This window comes from Trichechus manatus, unplaced genomic scaffold (genome assembly GCF_000243295.1).
Source record: "Trichechus manatus latirostris isolate Lorelei unplaced genomic scaffold, TriManLat1.0 scaffold00197, whole genome shotgun sequence".
Classification (NCBI taxonomy): Eukaryota; Metazoa; Chordata; class Mammalia; order Sirenia; family Trichechidae; genus Trichechus; species Trichechus manatus.
The window spans coordinates 658,561-679,119 of NW_004444133.1; the positions used below are offsets into that span (position 1 = coordinate 658,561).

At 35.0% G+C, this 20,559-nt stretch overlaps 1 protein-coding gene across 6 annotated transcripts in view; it reads right to left on the bottom strand.

The window, feature by feature from the left end:
• Positions 1–1,106: 1,106 nt before the first annotated feature.
• Positions 1,107–20,559, bottom strand: part of NUP155 (nucleoporin 155) — a 69,428-nt gene continuing 49,975 nt past the window's right edge. For 5 of the 6 annotated variants that reach the window (XM_023742003.1, XM_004387887.2, XM_023742004.1 and 2 more), the window contains 14 exons: positions 18,700–18,830; positions 16,166–16,357; positions 15,378–15,516; positions 14,539–14,674; positions 14,001–14,154; positions 13,682–13,786; positions 12,842–12,996; positions 9,629–9,758; positions 8,390–8,503; positions 7,576–7,696; positions 6,853–6,963; positions 3,112–3,248; positions 1,944–2,050; positions 1,107–1,309 (listed from right to left, as the gene is read on the bottom strand). In XM_023742003.1, coding sequence (XP_023597771.1) covers positions 1,171–1,309; positions 1,944–2,050; positions 3,112–3,248; positions 6,853–6,963; positions 7,576–7,696; positions 8,390–8,503; positions 9,629–9,758; positions 12,842–12,996; positions 13,682–13,786; positions 14,001–14,154; positions 14,539–14,674; positions 15,378–15,516; positions 16,166–16,357; positions 18,700–18,830 — 1,871 coding nt within the window. In that variant the 3' untranslated portion in view covers positions 1,107–1,170. Of the gene's footprint in view, positions 1,310–1,943; positions 2,051–3,111; positions 3,249–6,852; positions 6,964–7,575; positions 7,697–8,389; positions 8,504–9,628; positions 9,759–12,841; positions 12,997–13,681; positions 13,787–14,000; positions 14,155–14,538; positions 14,675–15,377; positions 15,517–16,165; positions 16,358–18,699; positions 18,831–20,559 lie in introns of those variants that run through there. The other variant, XR_002825835.1, reaches the window with a different exon arrangement.

Below are 20,559 nucleotides of genomic sequence, written 5' to 3' on the forward strand. Positions count from 1 at the left end.
GAAACAGGAAAGAGATAATAAATGTAGAGAGGGCAATCCTATATGGTCTAGGGAAGAGATAAAAATGCTTTTGCTTTTTTGTTAGCTATGGCCATTCCCACTTTGCCCTCCCTCTTTGTTACCATGACATTGTGGCACTTGGTTTAGCCTCTCTAATTTCGTTAAAGACTAACTAAAACTACATTACCAACATTTTGCTTTATGTATTTTGGGTCTTGGGTAAAACTCCTGTGGTGTGGTTATTGGTGGGGCAGGGAGGAGGAGGAATCAGAGAGGGAACTCAGTTCATAAACTTAGAAGGTTGTAGTACCCCAATGCAGTGCTCCTCAAACTTGACAGGGACCAGAATCCCTGGGAAAGCCTGTTAAAACACAAATTGCTAAGATTCATTCTAACTTTTTGCTTTAGTAGGTCTGGGTGGGGCCCGAGAATTTCAATTTCTAACAAATTCCCAGGTGATGCTGCTGCTGCTGATTTGGTGCTCACACTTTGAGAAGCACTGCTCTAATGGAATCAGTAGTTACAGGGTCAAAGAACAGCGAAGGGAAAATACTAGCTTCCTGTGTAGGTTTTCGAGACACACGACATTATTTACAAGTTTACTACCTGCTCAGAATAACCAGGTATGTACCAATCTTCAATGAATGATTGCAATTTTGCAATATTAACAGTTGGAGGAAATTTCTTTCCAAGGATGAACCCAAAGTTTAAAAAAATAAAAAAAAAGAAAAGTGTTTTTTTGCCTATTTAAAGACTGTTGTAGAATCCAATATGGGAATAGACGTGCTCAGCTAATCTATTTAAGTTTTGATACCAATATCCTTGTACTAACTCGAATTTGAGTAATATAAATTCAAAAAAGGTATATATCTTAGAAAGATTTCCATTTCTACCTGCAGTAAAATATTTAAGAGTTTCCAAATATTTCTTTATCCATGTGTTAAGATCATAATCTTATTTCAGTGTTTTTAACAGGATTATTAATAAACAAAATAGTAGTCATAAAAAAAGAATCCATTTGGCAAATATAGTGTTGGTAGCCACTTATTAAAAACATACTTCTATTAAAATGGTTCTTAATTTCTTAGACTTAAGAGCACCTGGTATCTGGACCCAGCTGAGCTTTTATTTTACAGATCAAAATGCATGGATGAAAATACATTACAATAATTAATGAAGGCGTTCTAATTTCGCTTGAAGAGATTTAAAATTCCCTGTAATGGCTTGTACTGCTACTGAAGAGCTCATAGATTGGAGCTCAACCAGATAACCACAAACAGCATCCAGGCAGAGATTTGTAAATCTTCTCCTGTAAAGGAAAAGACATCTGATCAATTATTTGTACACATTTAGAAATATTTCCTCCTGTAGCGCTTCCCCACAACTTATGCTAACCTTATAATCCCACAGATGAGCAAAGAACGTGTGATTGAGTGGCAAATAAATGAAAACAGAGAAGGAAACTTAGAGGGTAGGTGGACCATCACATAACCATCATTTTTCATCTGAAGATTATTACAATGAAAAGGAGGCATTAAGGGTTGATTCTTATTAATACTGAAAATTATTTTGTTTTTTTGTTTCAAAAGAATATCCCTTGAGATGGCCAACAATATTAGAAAGATAAAATTATCTTTGGTCCTTGGTCCTAGGTCACTAATTCAAAGCAGAAGGAGTTTAGAAATAATTTATAAATTACACCCTTTCACTTGTACAAAGGACTCAGGATAAGGGTTGAAAATGGAAAAAAATGGTCCTACTTTTCATACCATTGATCAGTATAATTCAATATAGTTATTGCTAATGTAAACAAGAGCTTAAATCTCCTATATGTCTTTACCATCTCCATATCTTTTTCCATTCTCTCCCAATTTGTTACCCAGATATTGATTAGAAACACTTAAACCTTTTGCTATAATAGAGTATATCTAATTCATAATTACCTCTCACAATTTAGAACTTGGCTAGGATTCTCAACATATCTTGTCAACAGTACATGTATACAATCCAAAAGGTGAAGTGGCTTCTTCATTCTGTTCCAGAATGGATCCTATAAGGAAAGTATATATCATAAGTTGTAAGGAAAACTGTGTTGACTGATTTTTAATTATTTATGTTAGTCAAAGCAGTCATCAGAAGTCCAAAGTGAAATTTACTGGTATAAAAAAGCAATAGTTATCATGTGATTACTAAATTAAATACCTGGTTATAGTTAATATTTGAATACCTAAAACTGTATTGTGATATTATTTAGGAAGAATATTTGAAATACTGATACACTTTGAAGAGCATGTAAATTTTCTTAGAGATATGGATGTGACACCTGAGGTAAAAGAAATATCCATCTTTATCTATGGGCTGCAGCATACTTTGAACTTATACAGAATTAGTCTGATATAGTAAAAAGAGACTAAAGTAGCAGTCAAGGAATCTTAATTCTACTTCTGACATCATCAGTTACTAGCCATCTGACTTGAGCAACTTATTTAACATCTCTGCACTTTTGTTTTGGTAATATACCATGAGGATACTAACACTTGTTCATTTTCAATATGGGCTTACGGTGAGGCTCAAATGAAATACACACATAAAAGTGCCTTGTAAAGCATTATATGAATGTTCTGATGATGTTACTATAAAAGATACACTCTAATTTAACAAGGTTTTATTTGGATCCTTTATCCTTATGATAAAAATTATAAAATACATAGTCTGATAATGCTCAGTACGGCAAAGATCTTTAAGCACTGATATTTTAGATTAGGTTAAAATGAATAAGTATACTGTTATTTTGTTCTTTTAAAGTAAATGACGATTCATAATTTAACGTGTTTAGCCCATGTCTTGGTTTAGCCTATTCCACCAAGAATAAAACATATATTCAAGAATAATATTTCATTTTTATCATATCAGCAAAGCAATTATTTTAAGTCTGAAGCATGATCTTTTTTGATACTCAACCAATGAAGCAAATCTCTCTTGCCACTTTATTAGACCAAGTGATGAGACACTTACAAGCATGCAATCAAAATACCCCACCCTTATATCTAGAAGAATTTTAGCTAACTTAACCAAGTAAGCTATTTTTATTTTACTTAATATTTTTCTTACCCGTGATTTGAATAACTGATCGTACACTTCCAGTAGTCTAGGTAATGGGACTCCAATTTCATTCATTGTCTGTATTACAAAGCCCACATCCCAGTTCAAAGTACAAACCTGCTGCTCTAAGAACTGTACAATAAAATCTGGGGAGGAAAAGGTTGGAAATTAGAGTTCTTAACTTTTGATAGTAAACGATAGACCTTATTCATAATTGAGTAGTTTCTAGGAGAAATCTTTTGAAAACCAATTAAAAAAAAGTTTTTATAAAAGATATATATTAGAACAGACAAATATAGAGACAGAAGGCAGATTAGTGATTGCCTAGGGCTGAAGAGTGGGGATGAATGCAAAATGACTGCTAATGGGTATGGGGTTTCTTTTTCTATTTTGTTGTGCTTTTGGTGAAAGTTTACAAAGCAAATTAGTTTCTCATTAAACAATTAATACACAAATTGTTTTGTCACACTGGTTACGAGCTCCACAACGTGTCAACTCTCTCCCCTTCTCCACCCCCGGTTCCCTGCTTCTATTCATTCAGTTTTCTTGTCCCTTCCTGATGTCTTTTTTGGGCTGATGTGTCCATTTAGTCTTGTATGTGATTGATCTTTGAAGCATGTTCCTCACGTGTGTTACTGTTGGTTTTATAGACCTGTCTAATCTTTCAGTGAAGGGCAGACTTTGGGAGTGACTTCAGTTCTGAGACAGCAGCGTGTCTGGTGGCCAGTCTTGAGGGTTCCTCCAGTCACTGTCAGACCAGTAAGTCTGGTCTTTGTGAATCTGAATTTTGTTCTACATTTTTCTCCTGCTCTTCCAGTGACCCTCTATTGTGATCCCTCTCAGAGCAGTTGGTGGTGGTAGCTGGGAATCATCTAGTTCTACTGGGCTCAGTCAGGCTGGTGGAGGCTGTGATTCATGTGGTCCATTAGTTCTCTGGACTAATATTTTCTTTGTGTCTTTGGTTTACTTCATTCTCCTTTACCCCAAATGTGCTGGGACCAACAGATGGTACCTTAGATGGCCGCTCACAAGCTTTTAGGACCCAAAAAGCTACTCAACAAAGCAGGATGTAGAACATTTTTTTTATGAACTGTATTATGCCAACTGACCTAGTATTCCCTGAGACCACTGTCCACAGCCCTCAGTCCCTCAAAATGTTTGGATGTGTCTAGGAAGCTTCTATGATCTCGCCTTGTTCAAGTTGTGCTGACTTCCCTATATTGTGTGTTATCTTTCCCTTTACCAAAGTTAACACTTGTCTACTATCTAGTGATTTCCTCTCCCCACCCTTCCCCTTCCTTGTAACCATTAAAGATTGTTTTTTTCTGTGTGTAAACCTTTTCTTGGGTATTTATAATAGTGGTCTCATACAATATTCTTTTGTGATTGACTCATTTCACTCAGCATAATGTCCTCCAGATTCATCCATGTTATGTTTCATGGATTCGTCATTGTTCTTTCAAGTAGTGTAGTATTCCATTGTATGTACCATAATTTGTTTATTCATTCGTTGATGGGTACTTAAGTTATTTCTATCTTTTTGGTATTGTGAATAATCCTAAGAAGAACACGGGTGTGCGTATGTCTATTCATGTGACAGCTCTTATTTCTCTAGGATATATTCCTAGGGGTGTGATTGCTAGATCGTATGGTATTCCTATTTTCAGCTTTTCAAGAAGGCGTCATATCGTTTTCCATAGTGGTTGTATCATTTTACATTCCCACCAGAAATGCATAAGAATTCCAATCTCCCCACAACTTCTCTTACATTTGTTATTTTCTGGTTTTTTGATTAGTGTCAGTTATGTTGGCAATAAGTATCTTATTGTAGTTTTGATTTGCATTTCTGTAAAGGCTAATGATTGTGAGCATTTCCTCATGTGTCTGTTAGCCGCCTGAATGTCTTCTTTGGTGAAGTGTCTGTTCATATCCTTTGCCCATTTTAAAAGTGGGTTGTCTTTTTGTTGTTCAGGTATTCTATAGATATGTAGTAACCAAATGTTTTTTCCCAGTCTCTTTTTACTTTTCTTTTGATGAGCATAAGTGTTTAATTTTTAGGGGCTCCCTGTTATCAAGTTTCTCTTCTGGTGTTTGTACACTGTTAGTTATGGTTTGTGTTCTATTTACACCATGCATTAGAGCCCATAGTGTTGTCCCTATTTTTTGAGGTTTCTTTTTGGGGTGATAAAACTGTTTTAAAATTAGATTGTGCTGATGGTTGCAAAACTCTGTGACTATATTAAAACCACTGCATTGTATGCTTTAAAGTTTAAAAAAAAAGTAAGACATAAACATATTTTAGAAAATTTGGAGACTACAGAAAGGTAAAAGAAGAAAATAGAGACCACTCACAGTCCCACTACTGGGGAGAACCCACAGATATTTAAAAAAATATTTTCATACTGCATCCTCAATTTAACAGCTGTTTAGAAAAGAAGGGTTACTGCATCCTGAATTTGAAATATTAAATGTGTTTTTTAACGCTCTACCCTCCCAGAATTATGTTATTTACTTTAATGGTTCTAATTGTGGCCCCATTCTCACTTTTTACTATCTTTCTTATCATAAATAAGATCATAACAGTAACAACCCAATTTATATTTATAACATCTGAGAAACGAGACCGAGTAATGTGAATATCCATGGGCAAAAGGAATTACTGAAAAAATGCCGGTGAACCTGGATCTAACTAGCATTTACATTCAAAGACTCTGTGTAAGCAATAAAAATTCTAAACACTCTTAACATTCAAACTTAATCCAGTCTGAAGTCCCCTGCAGTTTGTCATGGAGAGTTTTGTAAGAAAAGGAAGATGTCTTCTACTCTAAACTTCGCTGGGCTCAAAAATTAATAATCTAAGCCAAGTAGAAATACCCCCAATAAGGGACTGTGTATAAGGTGGCCTTTATACTATTACAAGTGTCAAGTTTTATGTATTTATAAACATTTGTAAAGAAATGAGTATTTGCTCTTTTATTTTCTCTATTTTTCTGATCAATAAAATGGCACAAAAAGGGTAGAGTTTTTTACACTGCATCTATAAGAAATAAAGGTATGATTATAATGTTTGTATTTCTGACCATGGTCCCGGCAATGTATCGTAAGTCAGAGATGGTATGTAAACAAGTTGCATCCTAATTTTTAAAAAAATAATGTTACATTGTGAACATTTTCATATTTCTCAATGTTTCATTAACACAAAAGTGCTTAATATTCTACTATATGAATGTCCTTATGTTGCTTCTGTTGTTTTACAATGAAGAAAATGTAGGTTGGCAAGTGGCTTGTATTTCAACAATTACAGCCACCTATATAACAATCACTCAGCATATTTGGTTAAGAAAGGGATTCAAATAATTACATTTCTTAACACAACTACTTGCTGTTTTGAAAAAAAATACGCCATCAATACAATAAAGGAGTTGAATCAATTACAGATTACTCACACATAAAACACGAGCCATTTTTCTTTTCATAACCGATACAATGACTTACGGTCTATTAGCATTATCCCAAGACAGAGATAAAAATTTGGAAGGATTAGACAGTTTCATATCTAACTATTCATCAACAAATTCTACCATTCTTTGATGGTCATTCTTTCTGGAAAGGTGATATTAAACTTTTGTGCTAAATAGCAACTAAAAAACTCTTTATTTCACTCTAAAGGACAATATTTTTCCTTGTCAATGAAGAAAACTACCAAAATAAAGACAACAAAGCATGACAGTCCTTAAGGTTACTACTTACCTAGAGGAAAGAAACGAGGTGTGCCAGCATAAATTTTGCCAAGGAGCACTATCTTGAGACTAAGAGCATGCATTCTATCCGGCGAGCTCATTGCCACACTATCATTCAATTCTGTAAGAAAGACTTGTTATTAAACCAAAAAACCAAGCCCACTGCCATGGAGTTGATTCCAAATCATAGTGACCCTACAGGACAGAGTAGAACTGTCCCACAGGGTTTCCAAGGCTGTAATCTTTACGGAAGCAGACTGCCACATCTTTCTCCCATTGAGCAGCTGGTGGGTTCAAACCGCCGACCTTTCGGTTAGCAGTACAGCACTTAACCACTGTGCTACCAGGGCTCCTCTGACTTGTCATTAGAAACCCTAATTACTTTTAACATGGGATGTTAAAATTGGTAATTTTATTCTGTTTCAAGGTTCAAAATACCCTAGTGCTAATATTCACACTAATATATTTAGCAGATCCTGGGTTTCTGTTAGTGTCATATAGATTCTCATCTTACCAGGCAATGGTTATGAGATTCTGAGGAAGTGTCTCAGTCTCTCTTATTAAGAAGCACAAAGCCCTTCCAAATAGTCACTGGGGTCACTCTCCATCCATTACCCTCTACGGAGGTATACACAATTTTCGTAAGTCTGAGATATATGAATCACTAGCAGTTGTATGCCTCCACCAAGTCACTAAAGAATGTATGGTAATATACCTAAAATTAAACACTTACCTTTCTCTATGATATCTTGCCAAAGGGTCTGTACCAATATAGGGTCTGAATAACCAGCACAATGAATTATTGCCAGTTTACACTCTGCAAGTTTAAATGGGTCAGCAAATTCTCCATAAAGCTGTGGGAGAAAATCCCAAAATTAAACATCCAACCAGAGGTCAGCATTCAGAGATTCAAACTGAAGTATTCATTGAAAGTTAATAATATAGAAGTTTTTATCTAAAGTTTCTAAAATATTATATAAAGTTGTGATGATGTATATACCTGGTAATAACTCCCAACTAAAAATGGTGAATGTACGGCAAAATACCTTAAAATAAATTTCAGTATGTGTGGTTTTTTTTTTTTAGGTGGTAGAAAGATGCTGCAACACCATTTCTTTTAGAATTAGTGTTGTCTAAACTAAGGCTTGAAGAATCATGGAAATACTGACAAACTTCAGGGATTTTAGGTTCTTGGAGCCAGGTCCAAGAACAACTGAAGAGAAAGGAATTGCTCAGAGGATAGACAGTGGGACAGGCTTGGATAGTTAAGCAAAGATAAGTGACTTTTACAAAGATAAGAAGCAAGGCCACAAATTAGCTAGCAGGGGTTTTAACAATCTCAGTGTGAGGGTGGTAGCTTCTTGACCTGCCTGGCCTGGAAAATGCAGTCTAGCCCTTTCTAGGAGTCAGATGCAGAAGCGGTATGCTGCCAAGGATGATTTATTTTGTGGGGATAGGTTAATCTTTTCCATGAAACAAAAGGTAAAAGAGACAAGATATTTCTAGACATTACGTGACTGGAATAGGAATTGCACTTGCTTTATTACCTTCGTTATGTCCATTAGCTCAGAATCCAGCTGAGAAATTGCATCCTGTACAGAAGAATGATGGGAATATTGCCTTTGTAGTGTCTCTTGTATCTGAAGCTGGATCCTAGCAACCTAGTTTGAGTAGAAAAAAAGGAATTCTTAATTTGTTTATGATGAATCAATAGGTACCGGAAAGAATGACTCCTAGTATCTAACTTTAAGTTTGTCAAAATCAAAACAATGCATAAAGACATTTATCACAACAGACTAGCAACCTTTTATCACAACATAGATTTCACAGGAGGTATACTGTGGCAGAGAGCCCTTGCTGCCCATCAATATCCGTTCCACCCATGACTGTAGTCAGACAAATGGCTAGACTACATTTTCCAGCCTTCCTTTCAGGAAGGTATGGCTGTATGACTAGTTTTGTCCAGTGGAATGTGCGTGGACATGTACCACTTCTGGACGGGGATTTTTAAGAGGGTGAATGTGCTTCTTGTTATTGTTGTGTGCTGTCAAGTTGATTCTGACTCACAGTGACCCTATAGGACAGAGTAGAACTGCTTCATAGGGTTTCCTAGACTGTAATCTTTATGGAGATCTCCAGGCCTTTTCTCCTGCACAGCCACTAGTGGGTTTGAACTGCCGACCTTTTGGTTAGCAGCTGCGTGCTTAACCATTGTGCGACCAGGGCTCCCTGAATGTGCTTCTTACATGTTTTTTTTCCCTCTGCTTCCCCTGAGTGAGAAAAAGGTAAGGCCCTAGCGAATGGCAGAGCCAGAAAATAGGAAGTACTTGGGTCCCTAATCAACCTCATGGAAGAAAGCCACCTGACAATAACACTCACTGTGAATTTTTGTGAATGAGAAATAAACTTTTGTATTTGGACCATTATATATTTTTGGGTCTCTTGGTTAAGGCAGTCTAGCCTACCCTAAATATATCTACTAATTAGTTTCTAGAATAAATGGTGAATGCGATAGTCAGTTTGGTGTTAGAACAGCTGGAATAAACCTTTAGAAATGCCATAGAAAAAAAATTTAAAGTAACAATGTCTTTATGACCCAAGTGCTTGTATCCTTAAAATCTTTTTAAAATTTATACCTAAACATATAATAAACAAATAAATATAGACAAAAAATAAAATTAATAATGACTTCTATAGACCACTATTTACCAGGGGAGGAAGGGAAGCGAAATAACTATGTGGATATGACCCAGTGTGGCCATATCTTAAGTGTTTTTAGCACTTACTTCCATTTTTTCTTCCAGTTCATGAAGGAATTCACCATCTGCAGCTATTGATGAAATGGCAGTGGAACTTTTGGCACTAAGAATGGCTCGAGCAATGTACTCTAGGCGTTGTTGAAGTGAAATTTCTGTGCTAACAGGTGAATAAAATATTATTTTTAGTTATATGAATTCTTAAAGGTCCAAGATACAAACATGTTAATTAGGATGCACAACTTTATACCAAATGAACATAAAGACCATCTAAAACTTGAGAAAATTCAAATTAGCATGTTCCTGAATAGTAGTCACTATTTTGAAGTTAAACTTCTGCTTTATGTCTAGTATGATACCTTGAAGATGCTGGGAACGACAATAAGACATGGGCCCAATCTTAAATATGACATTTAAAGGAGTTTGAAACTAGTTCATTATTTGCAATTTAGGAAGCTATTCTCAGGTTAACCATGGTCAGAAAGCATTCCTGTAGGAATGCAGGTACATAACTTGTTTACAATACAGTGCTTCTGTGAAGACTATTCCTTGTGCTAGAACCACTTTTCCTCCAGTTCTTTAGTTGCCTGCTTCTTGTCATTCAAGTCTCAATTCTAAGAACACGTTCCCTGAGGCTTTCTCTGAGCACTCCTAACTAAAGCAACTCCCCACCCCACAGGCACTTTCTACCATATTATCATATTTATAGAACCTGAACTCATTTCTTTGTCTTTAACTTTTGGTCTTTACCTGCTAGAATGTGAGTTCCTTGAAAGCAGGGATGCTGTCTATCTTGTTCACTACTGCTTCCCACAAGCCCTCAACATAATAAATGCTCAAAGAATTTCTGCTGGCTGAGTGACAGACATGTGTCAGACACCCCTAAGGACATATTCACCACCATGGTTGCCAGCTTCAGTCCTTTCTAAATCCCTCACTCTACCAGACTTGGCTCATTGACATTATAAAGGAACTTGGCATTAAAAACAAGCAAGCAAACAAACAACTCATCTACTTACTGGTAACCTATTAGATCAACCAGTATTAAATTTGACTTTTGATCCCTCAATTAATTCCATTTGGCATCATGAAAAAACTTGCCTTTTTCTACTTTCAGAGAAGGCATTACTTAACCTGTCCTACAGGAGGTATGGCTCCTATATTTTTCCCCTTTCAAAGAAGAAACTAAAAGAAAAATAACTCTCTTCCCTCTTTTTTGTTCTTTGAAAGCACAGGTATTAAGTTAACAAGCACTGACCAGCTATTAAAGTTACACATAAAGTACATACTCTGTACAATTAGAAGCCTATCTTTAAAAGGGCTTTCCACTTTTTTTTCCTTTCTGAAATCTAAAAACCTCCACTTTAGCCAAAAGTTTTTAAAGAGAGTAACAGCTGCCAAGTTATTTAAAATATAACATTCTATCGCTGCCAATTTATTTGGTGCAGTCTATGCATGCAAAAAGAGTGTAGTGAGAAGAAAGCAATGTGCAACGCAATTGTTGGGAAAACAATTTATTGTGGGAAAAGAATGCAAGCTAAGAGTTAAAGGGTAGATGGACAGGGTAGGGTATGTATCTCACATGAGAAGGAAACAAAATGAGGAAATTAGGTTGTATGTGTGCGTGAAGTGAATTCAGATAATGGAGGATCTTAAAAGTAGGAAAAGTTCTAAATATTTTTATAAAAATAATACAATAATTTTTATAATAAAAAAGGTAAATAAATATTAAAGGAAGAGATATATATTTGAAATGATAGGCAATTAAGAGCCACTCTAAAATTCTGAGCATTCACAATATGATAAAAATGGTCTAAGATTTGTATGTAATGGTATCTAGGACTAACCAGGGGGAGAATGATTAAGAGTAATCCAGAAATGAGATACTGAAAGCCTGGATTAGGGCAGAATCAGTACATCTAGCCAAGGACAGTACATAATAGGTACTCAGCACTGGATGAAGGAATGAACTATATAACCTTAAGATATATAGCTACAATGAATTAAATACTTAATAGTGCCATCGATTCTTAATTATACAAACCATGAATTAACCAAAGGCCTTTCAGGCTCTTACCAGCTTAATTAACTTTCCTGTCCTTTTGTTACATCAGTGACAAAGAAATTAAAGTCACTTACATATAGGTCATCTTCTGCATGTGAGGGGAACTTATTTTAGGATTCTCTTCAAAGAAAAAAAATCAAGTGACTACTATGACCAAGGAGGGCAAGAAGACCAAAACAGCCTTGGGTCCACATGTGCAATAAACACACATGTGCAAGCATGTGCACGCAAGTGTGCACACACACACACATCCCCGCCATTAGCAATATCTACATTCTTTAAGCAACCATTCTGATCAACTTAGTTTAATAACGGCTCTATCTCAACAGTCTCCTCTTCCTAACGTGACTAATCTCCAGTATTTTACAAACAGCACCTGTATTACTTTGGCAAGGAAGATTCCATATGAAAATAAAGGGTCAAACTAATGATCTGTCCAAGATCATATTAAGATGTCTTTTGATATGATAATGTAATTAGAAATGTCAATGTTTAGTTCAACAGGATCCTTAATAATCTTCAATATACATGTATGTTCTAGGACCTTTTCAGTAATTTAAACCAATGTGGGTGTAAAAGAAATTAGTTTGGTATCAGTAAAACATTTTAAATTACAAAGCCTTCAAGGAGTAGTTTGTGTTTGTAATTAAGAATACTAATTAACTGCTATTACTAGGAAAAAAAATCTAAAGGTATGTTTTAAAGAAAAAAATTAGAAGAGAATTTGAATGTAAATGGTCTAATGAGTATTCTTTTAGCACCTTCCATACATTAAAAACAAACAAAAATGGAAAAAGAAAACTGTAAACCTTAAGTAAATCCAAGTAATAGCATAACAAATTCCACGTATGTATAGATGAATGAGATTTTATTTAATTTCTGAAATCTGGATACAGCTAAAGGAGCCCTGAGGGCACACTGGTTAAGTGCTGAGCTGTCAACCTAAAGGCTGGTGGCTGAAACCCACCAGGTGCTCCTTGGGAGAAAGATGTAGCAGTCTACTTCTGTAAAGATTAAAGCCTTGGAAAGCCTATGGGGCAGTTCTACTCTGTCCTATAGGGTCGCTATTAGTTGGAATTGACTTGATGGCAACAGGTTTGGATTTTGGTTTGGATATAGCTAGATGCAGTTCAGTTATCAATCATTCCTCACAAGGAGAATATTATGATTTTCCATACCTGTGCATGTCAGCCAGTTTGGACAGTACACGAGCAGCATTACTAAAACTTCTATTCTTCTCATAATACCTCCAGAGTAAATCCATATAATGAACTTTATTTTGATCAATCTTTGCCATTCGGACCAGGTGTGGCTCCAGAAATGGAGAAGTAATCTGGAAATTGTACAGTTATTTAGAAACATTTTCCAACAACTTACTTGCTTTTTATGCAGCTAAGTACAACATTTTTAAGACAAATACAATGTGCCCTGCTTTATGAAAACATAAAATTCTAACATTATTAGATAAAAGACAGGGTAATTTTCCTTATCATAAATATTTTATCATAGTTAACAGAAGAGTACTTACAACAGTTCCAATGTTGATAAAAATAATTCATTGTAAATCAATAAAAATTTTTTTAATAAACTTTGATAACATAGCTATTGATCCCTAGACTCTAAGCTCAAAGAGATCACTGAAATTACCAAATACCATGTATTCACCCTACAGACTGAGGAATACTGAGACTTAAGATAGTGAAATGACATGTTTGAGGTCACAAAGCGGCTTAGTGGCAAAGCTAAGACAATTAATAATACAGTGATTTTCACCCAACAAAATATCTGCTTCCAGTTAGTAACTTCTAAATCAACTTGTAAATACCAAGAAAATTAGAGCAGTAGGATACTTTGACCACCAGAAAGGGACTAAATTATTTGTCTTTACACTAACATCTAATGGTAGGCACAGGATGAGAAACTGAATTTCCCAGAACTATATATGTCCTGAACTCACTGAGTTATGCTACTGAAAAATGTAAATTAACAATACTGGAATAAAAAAATTATTTTTTTACCTGTAACAGCTTATCTGCAAGGTCAGCTTGTATTAGCCAGTTATAAAGGGCAATACTAAAGAGCTCATCTTTGGATCGCTGAGCCAATTTAAGCATTTGTTCGAACTAAAATAAAGAAAAGATTGAAAATTAGCATAAAGGCTCTGTTGCTGGGAATCATGACCCCTTAGCCTCACAAACTCCTCGTAAGAAATCAAGAATTCTCAAGTGGTGACTTCTAAGAGATGGACAACCTTTCCCAAGATGATGAGACTACTACTACCATACAGAACTTCTAAGCACAATGTATTTTTAGAAGACAAATACGTTATGTTCTTACATGATGTCCTGCTTCTTCATTACTCAACATATTGGGATCAGATGACAACACTGGAGGACCAGGTTTTTTGGGTACACTAGGAGACTGAGGAGCAGCCTTACTTTGATTTACCAGTTCTTGAAGTGTGTCTGTAATGCACTTATAACTGTTCAATCTGAAAGAGTGGAAAAAGAGAATTACATTATTTAGACAGCAATTTATTTTCCTTATCTAATTTAAATACACACAAAAATTTGCAGACTATTTTGGAGAACATACGTATGTACTTGGTATTAAAAATAAAGCAAATCACATATGTTTTCAGATCAAGAGATTTTGAGAAGAATTTTGGTAAACACAAAAGGGTGAGGCCATAAAAAGGAATAAATTAAAAAAAACAAAAACAAAACCCCTATCTTAGATAGGTTATGTATTTTTTTCTGAACATAACTTTTTCTCTTTAATAGCCTCTACTACTTTGTGACATTTAAAAATTATCTGTTAGAATGAAATACTAATATTAAAAAAGCTGACAATCTGCTAAGGTAATAAAACTTGCCTTTCTTGGAAAGCCTGAAGTCCTACTATGTCCTCTTCTGGCTCTCCATGCTTATAGAAATGAAGTCCAAGACCCTGAGGATCTTTTTTCTCTGCAGCAGTGAGAGAGAGTTCCACCACACCCTCATAAAAACGCACTAATGGGAAAGAAAAAGAACAAAGATTTATGGCTTTTCCTAAGCTGGATATATTTTTTCCTTAGCTGGCATATAAAAACACTGATTAAGGCTATTATGTCTCTATTGTACATTAGTCACCCTGGTGACATTATCATACAAAATATTTTTAATGACTCCACCAAAGAACAAGGTCCCAACAGGCATAAAAGGCAACTATTAAATATTTTCTTCACTGGAAAAAACAACAACAACAACAAAAAAAAAAAAAAAACAAAAAACTAAAGGAGGGCTTCAGTTCCTTTTTTGGGAAAAAAAATTTCAGACTCAAAATTATACCTATGTTAACATTTATGTTTACATTGATTTAAAGTAATTTTTAGACATGTTATATTCTAAAAATCAGTCAAAAAAATTTAAGCATTTTAGAAATAAATGTAACCTAGAAAACAATTTAGTAATATAATAGTTTAACTAGATCTTAAAGTCCAACATCAGGAAATTACGTATCAGGAAATAAACAGAGCAGTATAGCTTTTGCAGAGGCCAGTGTAGTCATCCAATATTAAAACACAAAGAATGATGTTCCTATGTCTTATTACTTGAGCCATAGTAGCTGAAGGAAGATTTGTCTCTGGTAAGATGCTCTTCATCATTAAGTTGTTTCTTCACACACTGTCACTTGTCCTTTGAGTTAAGATATGAAGAACATTTTGTTTCTCACCTTGTCTATACTGGGCACAAACACTGGAAAGGTCCACTTGATTGCTGATTTTCTGATACTCCTTTAATGATTCCCTTAACATTCTTTCCTTTTCAATCTTATTTTGAACTTGTCGGGAACGCTGAAGCAGTTCATTTGCCTAGAAGCAGAGAAGATGAGAACTTAAAAAGATATGAAATCAAGCAGCTAGATGATGCTCTCAACATAATTTTTAGTCTATGTCTAAATTTATATCTGGGTTATTACCATTAAAAATAAAAACAACTCTACAAACTTACTTCTTAATTTTAGGCAGAAAAGTTTTTGACCATAAAATCCTAGCTATTCTTAATTCCTCTCACAAATACATTAAGCAAGATATGTTTTGTCTGGTAAATCTCTTGCCTAGTCAATACATTACTGGTCAGCAGGCAGTCCATGTTTTTTTATTTTTTCCACCTGTAGGAAAGGGTCAATAAAAATTGTCCCATTAACTCTAACTCATTACAGACTTAAAGTTTTAGTGATTTTCCTTAGTTTCTAAGGAGACATGTTTAACTTTTTTTTTTTTTTTTAAATACAGTTAGAAACACTATCAAAGATTTATGACCTTAATTTACAATTATGAAAGATTTAAGAGTATACATGGATTTTAAGAGATCATAATGAAGAATCTGAGGTCAAGAGACCCCCCTAGGGTCATATATTAAGTAAAAGAAGTAGGTTCCTGCTTCTCGTTCTACTGTTCTTTTCATCACACCGTGACACCTCCTGTAAGAATCACTTAAATAGGTAACAAAGCATCATACCTTAGAACAAATTGCATCATCAGTGCTATACAGAAGAGGGCAGATATCCTGTAAGTGTAAACTAATGCCATCAACAGCAGCATTATCTCTGATGTAGCAGTTGATGAGAGAAGCAATTAATGCCCCTGTCAGTTCTTTGTCCCTGATTACCAGATCTTTGAAGGTGGTGATCTTTAACTGCTCTTGGAATTCCTAGGAATGTAAGAGAAAATCCTTTTGTTCTATCAAAAATATAGCAATATCACATTTCCACACAGAATGAATTTTCTTTAATAACTTAACCAACACAATAATAGACTCTATAATTCAAAAGAGAAAATACATTAAATTATACAAACTAACAAATCTTTGCCAACTCAGCTAGAATCATAGAGTTGGAAAAACCGACAGAAGGTCTAGTCTAAATCTCTCACTTTACAAACAAGAAGCCCGAGTAGAGTCAAAATTAAAGCCAGGTCTCCTGATTTCTTTAGTTATAATTAGGGAAGAACAACCACTTGGTTATACTGAAACTCTTGGGCTTACATTTTATCTTTCCTAAATAATGTCAGAATTTATTATTCAAGCTTTCTAACATTGAAGTTTGATCTGCATCTTTGACAAATCTCTGCTTGTTAAAATGGAGTTTTAATGTATTGAGGTGATTTATACTATTTATACTTATTTTATACTTATTCTGTTAAGTGATTTGACTGTTGTATCTTTTTTTCTAAATTTTAGCAAATACCCAATCCATTTTCAGTTTTTCAGGCAAATCTTTAATTTGCATTCCTTTCACATAACAATTGGTGATATAAGAAAGGAAGCTTAGAAAATGTCTAGGTTAAAAACCTACCTATACTTATTACTCAATAAAACAAAAAATCATAATTCTTCTTGGCATGGAAAAGAAAACAGTTTTCATAATTAAACATATTAGACTGCATTTTTAAACAGAAAAAAAAAATGCACTTAAAAGGAACAAAACTACCAACAAAACTACTCACTGTACACTAATGGAAAGGAATAGGGGATTGACCACTAACTTTGAAATGGTACTTAAAAGTAAAAAATTAAGCATTTCAGGGTAACCAAATAACCCTACGTGATAAAGGAAAGTTGTTTTTTATAGAACTGCACTATAAATGTGGAAGGACTGAGAGACTTAGAAAATCACCATTCTGTACTGCCAAATAAGTTATTCAGGCAATGATTATCAACAGATGACGAAAGTCTGATAGAGAAATATTACAATGGAAGGATTAGACTTAACACTTGAATCCAGCGGTCAATCTTAGTATCATGGAAGTGGGACAACCAAACACTGTGTGCTTCCTGGTACAGCCTGGAGCACACACCACTACCTATGAATATTCTATTCTGTAAACAAATGGACCTGAACCTAACCAAGCCTCTACAGATTTAACTTCCATTTTACAGAAAATACAGGATAGAGGAGTAAGTTCAATGACACTCTAAGGAAGTTAAAGGACAATCTTATAATGTTGGACCTTCTACAGGATTGATGACCCAATTTCTATGAGGCAAAAGCAAGAGAGAGAGAAAGAGAGAGAGAGAAAGGACTTCTCTAGATTAAAAAAGATTTGAGAAACAACAACCAAATTCAATGAGTGAAGCAACTGTTTAGATCCTGATTTGACCAAACCAATCTATACAAAGACATTTTCAAGACAATCAGAAAAATGTCATTACAGATTGGATTTTATATGCTACCAAAGAATTACTATTAATTTTGCTAAGTGTGATAACGTTGTTACTTAAGAATATGTCCACCTTTTTTAGAAATACATACTAAACTATGAAATGACATGATGTCTGGAATTTACTTTAAAATAATTCAGCAAAAAGAAAAACAAAAAAGAAAAGAGGATAGATTAAGCAAATGTATATATGGGTGTTAACTGCAGTATTTGCTCTACTTCTGTATATGTTTGAAAATACTCACAATTAAATAAAAGGTAGGTGTATGTTCCCCTCAAATGTTATATCTAACATTTAAATGGATGCCAATTATCATTATCCTTAAAAAGGAGTTAAATGAAGATGCTGCAGAGATATATGAACCATTTATTTCCCATAATCGTAAACATCTTTTTTTAAAGAAGGGTGTTTGATTTAGGTTGTTGGACCCCTTGAAATTACACGCAGAAAGTTTTGTGTTTGTCCTTGTATGCATTTTTTTGAGGGTGGGAAGATACAAATTTGCATCAGATCCCAAAGCGACCTGTGGCCCAAATAAAGGGTAAAATCCACTGTTTCAAAAATATCTTCGGTAGTGTATGATTTAATTTGCATACCACTATAAAGTTGTCATATACTATAGAAACTTGTGGCTTTGACAAAATGACTCTCTCAAGTTATTATGCTACTGTGCAATCTTCCTATAACATACTAACCTTATCATCATAACCTAAATGTTTCCCAAAATAATTCCCTCCCAAACCCAAGTGTAAGATTGAGGCTCACTCAAAAGAAGACAACTAAGTGCAGCAGATCAATATGTTCTTTTAAAAAAACAGAAACAAAAAACTTACCTTCTGAAGTTCTCCTACAATGACAGCGAACTGATGTTCACAAAGAAGTTTCCATAAAGCCAGAGCCTGGTATGATTTTCGAACCAATTGCTGGATTCCCTGAAGCGAAACTTTTTCACTCAGTTGGGCCTCTAATGACAAAATAGAACTAATGAAGTTTTATAAAACTCTTTATTAACTAAAACAAAATACTATAAAGTCCTCTTGCTCCCTTCCCTCTCTCCTCCCACCATAAGCAACCATGATCATGAGTTGTTGTATTCACATTTTTATTCTTTTACTGTTTATGCGCTTGTGTGTATTTGTATGTCCACATAAACAATAAAAATATTGCTGTGCTTCTAGTAATTTACAATTTGCTTTCCAAAGCAACTTGCTTTCTTTCCACTCAGTTATATTTTCCCAGGGTATTCATATTGATATATACAAACCTAATATGTTTATTTTAATGGTTGAGTGTTCCACTATGTAAATATACCACAATTTTATTTATCCATTTTCTACCCTGAAGGGTATTTAGATGGTTTCCAATGTTTTGCTACTATAAACTATGTTGTACTAAATATCCTTTTAAAAAGTTTCCTAGAAAACACAGTTAAGTTTCTCTAACAGAGTTTTTCAAACCCTAGACTGAAATCCAATGGTGGTCATGAAATCAATTTAGTCAGTCAAGACAGTTTTTTGTCCCTCTCTAAAAAAGCAGAACAGAAAAAGGAAATAAATATCAGAGAGCAAAACATGTAGAGTTATTTCATAAAACTCAGTTTCAACTGTGTGTATTATGTCTATGCTTTCATACATTTGGGTCTTAATGTAAATGTGTTTCTTACTGAGGGAAAAAAGTCTGATAAAGACTGCTTCAGCGTGCGTTACCAAGAAGTGACACTGCTGGCTTTGAGTGTATATGCATTTTCAACTTTTAGTAGATATTATCAAACTGCTCTCCAAAATGGTTATTTCAATTCATACTTTCAGCAATTCAAATATTCCCCTTTGTACAAATTCTCACCACTGCTTGGTATTGTCAGGCTTAAAAGTTCTGAAAAAACGGGGGACAGAAAACTAGGGCTAGCAGCAAGGGAACAAAGTAGCTTGGGACAAAAGCAAATTGCTGGGTCTTAACTGGGAAACTTCTATTAGCCAGAATACTTGGCTCAAAAAATGGAAGACGGTGCAGAACTCAAATTCTAGTAAGAAGACCAGACTTAATGGTCTGATTGAGACTGGAGGAACCCCAGAAAAGTATGGCCCCCAGACTTTCTGTCAACCCAGAACTAAAACCATTCCTAAGGTCAACTCTTCTTTTTTTGTTGTTGTTGTTGCCCCCATATGAAAATTATACATACATTGTCATATGACTCTACTTGTTCTCCCCATACTGTGACAGCACACTCCTCCTTTCCACCCCTGATTCCCCATGTCAATTCAACCAGCCCCTAACCGTCTCTGCCTTCCCATCTCACCTCCGGACAGAAGCTGCACATGTAGTCTCTTGTATCTACTTGAGCTAAGAGGCACACTTCTCACGAGTATCACACTTTATGTCCCACAGTCCAGTCCAATCCGTCTGAAGAGCTGGCCTCAGAAATTGTTTTAGTTCTGGGCTGATAAAGAAGCCAGGGGCCATACTTTCCAGGGATCCTCCAGTCTCAGTCAGACCATTGAGTCTGGTCTTCTTACTAGAATTTGAGTTCTGCACCCCACCTTTCTCCTGCTCTCTGTTGTGTTCCCTGTCAGGGTGGTCATTGGTGGTAGACAGGCACCATCTAGTTCTGGTCTCAGGCTGATGAAGTCCCTGGTTTATGTGGCCCTTTCTGTCTCTTGGGCTACTACTTTCCTTGTGTCTTTGGTGTTCTTCAT